Source organism: Antrostomus carolinensis, unplaced genomic scaffold (genome assembly GCF_000700745.2).
Source record: "Antrostomus carolinensis isolate BGI_N321 unplaced genomic scaffold, ASM70074v2 scaffold28096, whole genome shotgun sequence".
In the NCBI taxonomy this organism is placed as follows: Eukaryota; Metazoa; Chordata; class Aves; order Caprimulgiformes; family Caprimulgidae; genus Antrostomus; species Antrostomus carolinensis.
This window is the reverse complement of record NW_010322953.1, coordinates 38,742-48,152: the sequence shown is the minus strand read 5'-3', so window position 1 is coordinate 48,152 and position 9,411 is coordinate 38,742. Positions and strand designations below refer to the sequence as shown.

Below are 9,411 nucleotides of genomic sequence, written 5' to 3'. Positions count from 1 at the left end.
AGGAAATTAACTCAGTGCTTTGGGCAGTGATATGCCAAATATTGCAGCATGGTGCTGGGTTGTGCAGCCTGCCCTAATGGAGCCAAACATGTGAGTTACATACCTCAGCGTAGCAGCCTTCTTGTGTGGAAATCAGATCTCTGCAATCACTGAATTCTTTCTTGCTGTTTTCTCAGTCTGTCATCAAGCCTTCAATTAATTAGCATGTTTGGGATTGCTGCTGGGGTTCTTCTCAGAGCAGATGTTTTTCTCTGATCTCTGTAGCTAACAGCCCAACTTCCCCTCCTTGTGAAAACTACATATTCCTATTCTCTCTTGACTTTCAACCATACTTCTATCCACACAAAGAAAACTGGAATTAAAAGATAGAAAAAGTTAAAAGTAGACAGTTCACATCCATAGTTGGAAAGATCAACAGTGGAGCCCTGAAGCAATCTGTCTGGAAACCTGTGCTTATCTGTGTGGTCATAGATTCTTTCCCATCTGTGGGAAAAAGAAGGGTGTGAAGTAAGTTCATGTTGGTAATGAATTGTAGTGGTACTGAAGCTAAAGGTCAGCTGTGAAGAAACAGCAGATGACCCTGTGATAATGAGTGGGTAGTAAAATGGCAGGTGATGTTCAGTGTAAATAAATTTAAATGACAAAGGGAAATAGCCCCAAATTAATATGTAAAATTATAGGCTCTGACCTGACTATCACCACTTGGAGCAGGTGGAAATTTGCAGTCTGGGAAGGATGTTTGTGATAATGCTCCGAACAGCCTGGATTGGGGTGGTGGGGATCTGCAGTTCAGCATCTGATCCAGCACAGGAACTAGGAGGTTCCTAATGGAGCAGAGGCAGCTTCAGACAGAAGTGAAACCACTCACCACAGTATATGGCAGTGTCAGGAGCTTAAATGAGTTCAAGTGGAGACTGGAGAATATGGAAGAGACACATCAGGTTCAGAGCAGTTCTGAGTCGCAGGTCACTGGAGTTTTGGGGACTGCTTGGTGGAAGAGTCACTACGTGCTGTCTAGTCTCACACCCCTTCATTCATATCCTCTTCTGGCACTGTGGGCAGAGGTGCTCAACTAGGATAGACCTTCAGACTGTACAGGCTTAAATGTAGAAAGGCTGGTTAGCAAAAATCCTAGTTCATGTACGCATTGTGTACGCATGTAAAACCATGTACAAATATACACGTGGCACATGGAGTTCTCCCAGTGAAGTCATGCTGGACTGACCAAGCATGTCAGAGAGAAACTTGCTGAGTGTGCTTTCTCCCATGCCCTTCTTAGTCTGTGCTGAGACTGGGTAAGTGCTTCTTTACTCCAGAAGAGCTGGCATACAGACCTTTGGTGTACAGACCTTTTGGGGATGTGCCAGGTGCCGTTGGGCTGCCTGTTGCTTCCAGGATCTCAATTAGAAAGGAACAGGCACCCTCTCCACTCCAATGTAGAGTTTATAACTGAAGAGCTGGGTGGTAACGCGGCACCTTCTGCTAATCCAGTTGTGTGTGGTAACATTCAGAACTCTCGGGCAAAAACCTAATGCACAAAAAGGATTGCTTTGGACCAGAAATACCTCTCACCTGAGTCTTACTTGGCCTCTATCTTTATCTGTTGCCTGTCGGCAGTTTGGCTGCTTTCTACTTGCCAGCTTGCCGCAGCAGCAAGTACATTCTCTCTTTTAACGAGCCCACTCTGCTAGTAGGGAAGTTTGCCTTATGTGGGACCTCAGCTCAATCTCAGTAAATTTGAGGAATGTGCCATTTGGACTACTTGAGGACTGCTCCTTGTCATGCTCACTAGCCAGGAATTCTGCTGGCTCCCAGGTGGTGTGCTGAATTACCATCTGAGGGATAATCACACCGACACTGATTTCATTCCGGGGGGTGCACGTGTTCCATATAAACTCAACTTTCCCAGTTCATATTACACAGTAAGCTTTCTTCTTCTTTCTCTGGGATGTACATAGGATTTAGGAAACTTTGTGTTACTTAGATTCAAATTAGATGCTTCCTCTTAATGAAATGATATTGGTTTCCTCTTGAGGGTTTAGACTGGCACATCTCCTGCAGTAATCAAGATGCACATGAATTCAAGGTCTTGTTTTCTCCCTTATTCTTCCCTTTTCCCAGTACAAAAATTTGCTTATTTTAGTTCTGCTGCTAACACCTTTGGTTGAATTTTCTTTCAGACCTCAGGTGACTGAAGGAGATACAGCTAAACGGATTGAAGTACCTGTTACAGCCACAGTGAGAGCGCGGTAGGGTAACACAGCATTTAGGGTTCACTCAGAGATCTGTAATGTATTTGCTTGGCATTTGAGCCATGTAATGATAAAGTAGGTATTGGCTATTTCAGAATTCACCATTGTGTAGTCCAGGTAGAAAGGTGGTACCTCTTGACTCTTCCATTGAGGTCATCTGCTGTGAGGTAGCTGTTCACAATAGTTGTATCTACCTGCTGGAGTCTTCTAGAAATCTGGGATTTAGATGGAAGACTTGAGACAGGTGAAGGTCTCCATTCGCTTTAGATGGCATAGTGTGCTAGATGATCTCTGCAAAAGGGTCCTTATGCCCAAATCACCTTCTTAATACTCCTATGAAATGTTGTGTGTTGGTACTAGGTGGCTTTGAAACAGTCTCACTCAAAGGGGAGTGTCAATCCTTGAACATCTGGAAGACTTCTTCATAAACTGTGATTATGCCAAGTAGACTCTGATGGTGTGCAGTACAGTGTGCACATGCCAAGAACGTGAAGCTCCAGGGAGAAGAGCTCAAAGTGGGACATAGTTAACTCAGCTGTAACAAGGGTGGACCTTCAGCTTTGGCATCAGCGTGTCTGGGAGAGTCACAACAGACTTGTAATCCTCTAGCTGGGTTGTTCCTCTGGTGTTCTCACCTGCAGAATGGCTCTTCAGGCAGTACCATTCTCTCTGCTGCTGTGTCAGGATGCTGCTGCATTATTGATTCAGAGGGGAGATTCCCCCAGAGATGCTCCCTCACATCACATGCAGTCTCCTTGGACATCTGAAATAATACATACTCAGCAGACTCCTCTGCCTTGTGAATCTTGAGGTTTTTTTTCCATAACCAAATCTTGTTTTCTTTATTCTAACAGATGGCTTCTTCCTATTTTGCTGAACGAAAATTTTGGAGACATAACCATGCTGTACTTCTTGCCTGGAGATAACAGTTTACTTTGGGATTCATTTTTAGCTTCTCTGGTCTGGAGACCCGTGCCACATACCTCTCCCCGCAGGGCAGGCCTCACTGCAGAGGAGGCAGATTGCCCTCTGCACCCCAAATGGAGCTAATGAATGAAATTAAAAATGTAACTTGTTCCTCTGTGGGCTGCTCTTTGACCGTGGTACAAAATGAATGGGATTCTGTCTAATTTCTTGTGCCACTGTCCACATCACAGACTCCTGCCCTGCAGGCCCCAGGAAAAGAGTTTCAGGAAGCATCAGCAGTAGCTGAGCGGTCAGCACTGGGTGACTATCAGGCTGGAGAGGTTCCTGTGGCTTGCACTCATGCCTTAATTTTGTTGCCCCTTCCCTAAGATGTCAGTTCCTTGCTAAATATGTGGTGCAGCAGCGATCAGAGCCTTCGCTGCAGGCTCTGGCTGCTGCTGCGATACACAAAAGGATTACGGTCTGTAGTGGTAACTTCTGCTTTGGTTCTACTGCAGTGCCACGAAACTGCTGCTGTTGGCCTCCCCACAGCAGCTAAGCAGGTCAGAGGAGGTGTGCAGGGAGGTGGGCTGCCACATACAAATGAGAGGGATTCCTTGAAAATAGTAGTGCTTCACCTTGAGAAGGGAAACCTTTGCCTTTTTCTCTACTTAACTTGAGACCAGCGAAGTGACTTAGTGCTGAGCAGAGCTGTGTGAGCAGGCGTTTGGCACTTGGGGGCTATAGGTGTATCATTTCACATCAGTAGCCTCAGTGTTCCACGTTTCCTTTAACGCTGGACCTTTCATTTCCTCTTTTTATTAGAGGAGTGCCCAAGCACTCGGATCTCCATCAATGCCTCCAGTGTATCTTGTTACTACATTGCTTTGCCCTGTGTTATATTCAGACTTCTTCCCTTTTTCTTTGGAGACCCTAATAGCTGAGCTGACTTTGGCCCTTCTTATACCAGATTCTGTTGCAAAGTGACATTAGCCTCATACTAATGGTCTGCTCCACAACCATCTCCACATGGCTGTTCATTAAGTCTTGCCCTCACCCTTTTCCTTTAGCTCTGTCTCCCAGAAGGCCTATGAAAAAATAATGAACAGATACTCTTCTTTCTTCAGCACTTCTACTTCCCAGCAAGGGACAGAGAAGAGTATGGTATTCCTCCGGTGTCTTACATTCCTTCGTCCTAGCAAAGGATTTGTTATCCTTCACATCTTGAATTGATGTTTGTAGGCCCCTTTTGGCACAGGTAACCTCTCTGGACTCTGGAGGGTTTTATCTCCAGTAGCTGTTATGGGAGTGAATGTCTTTGCAGCACTGCAAACTGGTGATGATCTGGTCTGCAGCCTCCTCATATTGCATGTGGATTTACTCTAAATACCATCTGCTGGCTCATGCTCCTCGCCTCTTGCAGAATTGGATTAGGCAAGTGGATTGGAGCAGAGACTGTCCTGGAGGTGATATAGCAGATAATCCAGGTGCTCTAAGTCTTCTCCTTAGGTGCTGTCAAGCCGCAGGGATCATTTTTAGCCTGCCAGCGTGCTGGGCAGCAATCCTGACACAGTAGTGCACCAAGAGTTGTTGTACCTTTTGTATTTCAAAGTGATTTTCTTTCTCTGTAGGAACAAACCCAGTTCCTTCCCTGGGGTCTTTTTGAGCTCCTTGTAGGGAACTAGGGAGTCACAGAATGGGAAGCCTAAACTTAAGTTGAGAGGCCGTAAAACTCAAGAGGTGCAGAGCAGGAGGAGGCTTCGTTCTCATATGCCCAGAGACGCATTTGTTTCTTCCTTGCTCCTCTGACAGTTTCAGATTGGCTTGGTGCCACGAAGCATTGCAAAGAAGCTTGGATGAAGAGAAAATGCTTTGCTGTAATACTCTGCTCGCTTGAGTAGCAAATAATTTATTGTGAGTGGTTGTGATGCAGCTTAGCTCTGAGCAAGTGTCTGTCAGATGTAGAGATACCTGTTTCTACTAATTCTGGGTTTGCTGGCCGTGAAATCTTGTTAAGGGGAAAAACAATTCAAACTGTTGCCCAGCCCTTCCTTGGGTGGCAGTTGGTCAGACGTACACCGGAGGGTCTGCCGCTCCGTGCATTAGCAGCAGCGTGTGCTGCCTCACTGGTGGGGAGAGGGTGGACTGTGTCCCAGACTGGGGTATCACTGGTGATGGGAGTCCTTTCATGGAAATTGTGTTGACTTCACTCAAATTCTGTTTAGCTTCTGTAAAGTGTGACACACTGTGCAAAGTTCTCCATCATAACCATATATTTTAGCAAAAGGGTCACAGGTTTTGCAGCAAACACGGCTGCTGCTAGATACATTTTCTCCTCTTCTCCCTCCTTCTGCGTGTGCCTGGACGCTTGCTTTCAGGTCTGTTACTGCATGTGATAGCCTAGTGATGGTTTTCTTGGCCTAGAAGAGGTGACCTGAGGCCTGAGTGTGCCTGTTGTTTGATGGCCAGACTGCCCACCTCCTTCAGCTGCTGAGTGGTCCTGTGTGGATGGAGATTGCTCTTTGCTCTATTCATTTTCTGATTGGGTTTCTTTCCAGGTTTTGAAGGCTGTTCCATGGTTCCCACCATTTATCCCCTGGAGACCCTGCACAACTCCCTCTCTTTGCGACAGGTCAACGAGTTCCTGACAGCTGTGTGCAGGAGCTGCACCGAATCGCATGTCCAGTCTACCGCAGGTACGGGTGAGGTGGGCTTGGCTCTGGGTGAGCCAGGATGGAGTTGAGGCGAGAGACCTTTTGGTCTTTTATGTTATCGGGACAGATCAGCCTGACGGGACTGGCAATAAGTGCAGTCTCCAAAACCTGTTCCAGGATGTTCTAGCCCAGGAGTGAGCTATGGGATCCAGCTCAGAGCCATCCTAGGCCACTTACTTGAAAGACAATTAATTGGTCAGGTCTGTCTGCGGCTGATAAGCACGGTGAGGTGGATACAGACTCCAGCTTGGGAAATCTTAGCCTCATATTCCCAGGAGCTGAGGGACAGGCGTGGCTCTGAATTTGCACTGTTCTTGAGCTCTTCCCAGACTGCCTGCTCCTGGACTGTGAGCCGTTTCTTTATGTCTGTCTGAATATTACTGATCCGTGTTTTGTTTTGTTTTTTGTTTTTTTTCTTGAAGCTTTGTTTGATTCAATGATTGGCAGCCAGATACCAGGAGACCCCTTTATGTCCCAGCGAATCCTGTCATCATCCTCTTTGCCATTGCGCCAGCGTTCGGATAAGCCCCCTTGGTGTGAGTGTGCTGCTTCTTGATCAGGGATGAATGTGATGGTGAGGGGGGGAAGTGAAGGGTGCCAAATGCTGGAAGCCAAGGATTTCTATGCTCTGCCCTTGAAGGAACAGAAACAGAAAGGGGAAATAGGTAAAAGGGAAACTAGTTATATGCCTTGTGAAAAAACTTCCAAAGAAAGATGCAAAAAGGGACTCTCTAGTGTAGTATATCATGGGGACATCTACTGTTGGATGGATGCTGTCTCTCCAGGCATCCTCTGCTTTGAGCACTAGGACATGAAGGGCCTGAATGCACTTCATTTTCATCTCAAGTTTTGTGATTCTCCGTGACACATGGAACTCAGTGCTGGCATGTGGAAATGTCTTCCTTTCCTAACCAGCCACGTACATGCCTCACCCAGAGCTCCATGTAGGACAGCCATGAAGAACTAAACAGATTGTTTAGATCTTCACTTCCAGGCTTTTCTGCAGCTCCTGGGCCTCACTTGTCACAGTCTCTGCAGAGCTGGTGACTGTTAGTTAGTCCCCTTTGCAGCTCTGACTGGCACTCAAAGGGGAAACGGTTAGCCAACAGTTGCACAGCAGGTGCCTTGATAAGACAAGTCAAGGTTGCCACTGAAAGAGCAGTCCTACTCTTCTGGCTGCACACAACTTGTGCCAGGAGTAGCATGTGTTTGTGTAGGCAGCAAGGTTAGGGAACTGATCTGACTGGAAACAGTTGTTTAATCTTCCCCCCCTTTATTGGATTAGATATAATCTAGATCTGTTCTCTCGTTTTACTCATTGTACAGTATAAGGCAAGAATAAGCAGTATTTCTTCTTCCAGTGGTGACTTTAGCTCAACATTCAGGGACTGTGTGTGTCACGAACCAAGAGGAACAAAGTTGAAGCTGTGTTCCGTAGTCATGAGGGAATGAAAGAAACTGCTTCTCAGCTCAAAGCCCAACATCACATTTCACATTTTGCTCTATAACGACAGCAGAATCCACTCTTGGCTACATGCCAACATAGCACTGCAGGGCAAGATGCAAGTGTGGTGTTTGTGCCTGGGTTTTCATCAGCTGAGATGCCAGAAACACACCTAAGAGCAGCTGCAAGCCCCTGCCAGGTTGCATAGCATGTAGATGACCCCCACCCATTGCTTGTAGAACTGTGGAACTGTGACAGCCTGGGTCTGCCCAGGCTTTGGGCTGGGGAAATATTAGCTAAATGTTTAAGATTGTTCTTCCTCTTTGCAGACAGCAGCGGCCCCTCCAGTACTGTCTCCAGTGCAGGCCCATCCTCCCCAACCTCTGTGGACAACTGCGCTCGTTTCAGCTTCACTGAGAAATTTTCCATCAGCCCCTCAAAAAGTGAGGAGCAGCTGAATAGCCAGTCCCCTGAGCAAGGAGAGAGCCAGGCTCCAGGTAGAGGGCTGGACGTGGAGGTGGGGATGTCCGGGTTGTCAGTAGCCAAGCCAAGTGCCCCAGAGACCCTGAGCTGGAATAAGAGCCCAGAGCCAGGCAGGGTCCTGGAGCTGTGCAAGAAGGAGCTGATGGAGGAGGACTCTGGCCCAGAGGAAAAGAGCATGGTGGGGCTGGATGAAGAAGAATCAGCTGGGGAAATCTTAGAGCCAAGTAGCACAGGGAACCCAAAGTGTGGTGCAGGGTCTGATATAAGGCTGGCTGGGGAGAGAGTGAAGCCAGGTGAGGGGTATACAGGGGAAATGACTGACCTGGATCAGTCAGGGCTGTCCAAGGAGATCTTGGTGCCCTGTGAAGAGGAGCTGCTGGGAGAGGTGTTGGACCCAGAGCACATGGGCAAGGAGCTGCTGGGGGAGAGTGCTCTATCAGGCCAGCTTCTCTCTGGTCACCTGGGCCAGGCGCAGCCACTGCCTCCTGAGAAGAGGATGGAGGAACAGCAGCCGCTGTGTCGGGAGGATCAGCAGAATTAGCAGCTCACTGGACTCACTCTGCAAGCGCTTCTAGCCTGGAGGCAGCCCAGCTTCCCGCACAGCACCTCGTGCGGCTGGCTGTCCTCAGCACAAGCCATGTCCCAAGGCCACAGGACTCCAGGGTGTGGAAGAGTCTGCTCTGCCCCTCCACAAGCCAGCTCTTTGCCATTTGGCAAGAGACAATGCCCCATCCGCCTTCTTAAATGAACAACGAATGCAGTCTTGCTGCTGGCATGGCACCTCCGTGGAGCAGAGACATGGGGCTGTGCTGGTGTCCCAAGGGCTGTATGCTTGCTGGGACAGCAGAGCGAGAGGATTGGTACAGCCAAGGCTTTTGGGGTGGTAAATCCAAAGGGGGCGGATGCTCCCTTGAGATTTTTGGGCCCATAGCCTTCAGAGGAAGGCATTCTGGGCCCAAAGTAATCAGATCCATCACAACCACCAACCTCTCTGTTCCTCCTTCTTCCTCTCTCAATTCCCACCACTGGCCACCAAAACCAGGTCCAGAGAGTCCATGGCAGGAAGACTAGGAGAAGCAGAAAGTATTCTGAATGAGTGTGGGAAGGAGAGTAATGAGGGAATCAGGTTCATGACTGCTGCTTGCAAGAAAGGGTCTCTTTGGTGTGAACTTGAATGTTTTCCTGCTGGGCTGGGGCCGGCAGGCAGGAGCCTGTGGATCCAGCCTGAGAGGTGAGCAGGGAGGACACACACGGGTTTTTTTTCTCTAGTCCCAAAGGCTCGGGCAGAGTACAGCTCTGAAGTCTTGGTGACAGAAATTAAAAGAAACTATTTGAACAAATCAGGATTATTAGAAACTAATAAGGAGAAATCTTTATTATATATAAAATGAAAAGTATTTAATACATATTTATGTAAATAACTTATGAGCACAAGCCTGAGGGCAAGATTGACACGGGTGTCCCTGCTGCATCCTGAGTGCAGGCCAGGGCTGTGCCTCCTGTATTTATGGACAAGTCTGTGTGTTTGTCTGTAGCCAGGTTCTGTGTTTTTGTGAAGCTGTGCCCAAAGATCTCTGCACTGTGTTGTGATGATGCGTGTTCACAGTAAATC

The 9,411-nt window shown here is 47.8% G+C and overlaps 1 protein-coding gene across 1 annotated transcript in view; it reads left to right on the top strand.

Annotated features, from left to right (window-relative positions):
* PPIP5K1 (diphosphoinositol pentakisphosphate kinase 1) overlaps positions 1 to 8,340 on the top strand; it is a 41,858-nt gene extending 33,518 nt beyond the window's left edge. The window contains exons 28-30 of the mRNA XM_029085570.1: positions 5,717 to 5,854; positions 6,295 to 6,408; positions 7,646 to 8,340. Coding sequence (XP_028941403.1) covers positions 5,717 to 5,854; positions 6,295 to 6,408; positions 7,646 to 8,340 — 947 coding nt within the window. The remainder of the gene's footprint in view (positions 1 to 5,716; positions 5,855 to 6,294; positions 6,409 to 7,645) is intronic.
* The last annotated feature ends 1,071 nt before the right edge of the window (positions 8,341 to 9,411 follow it).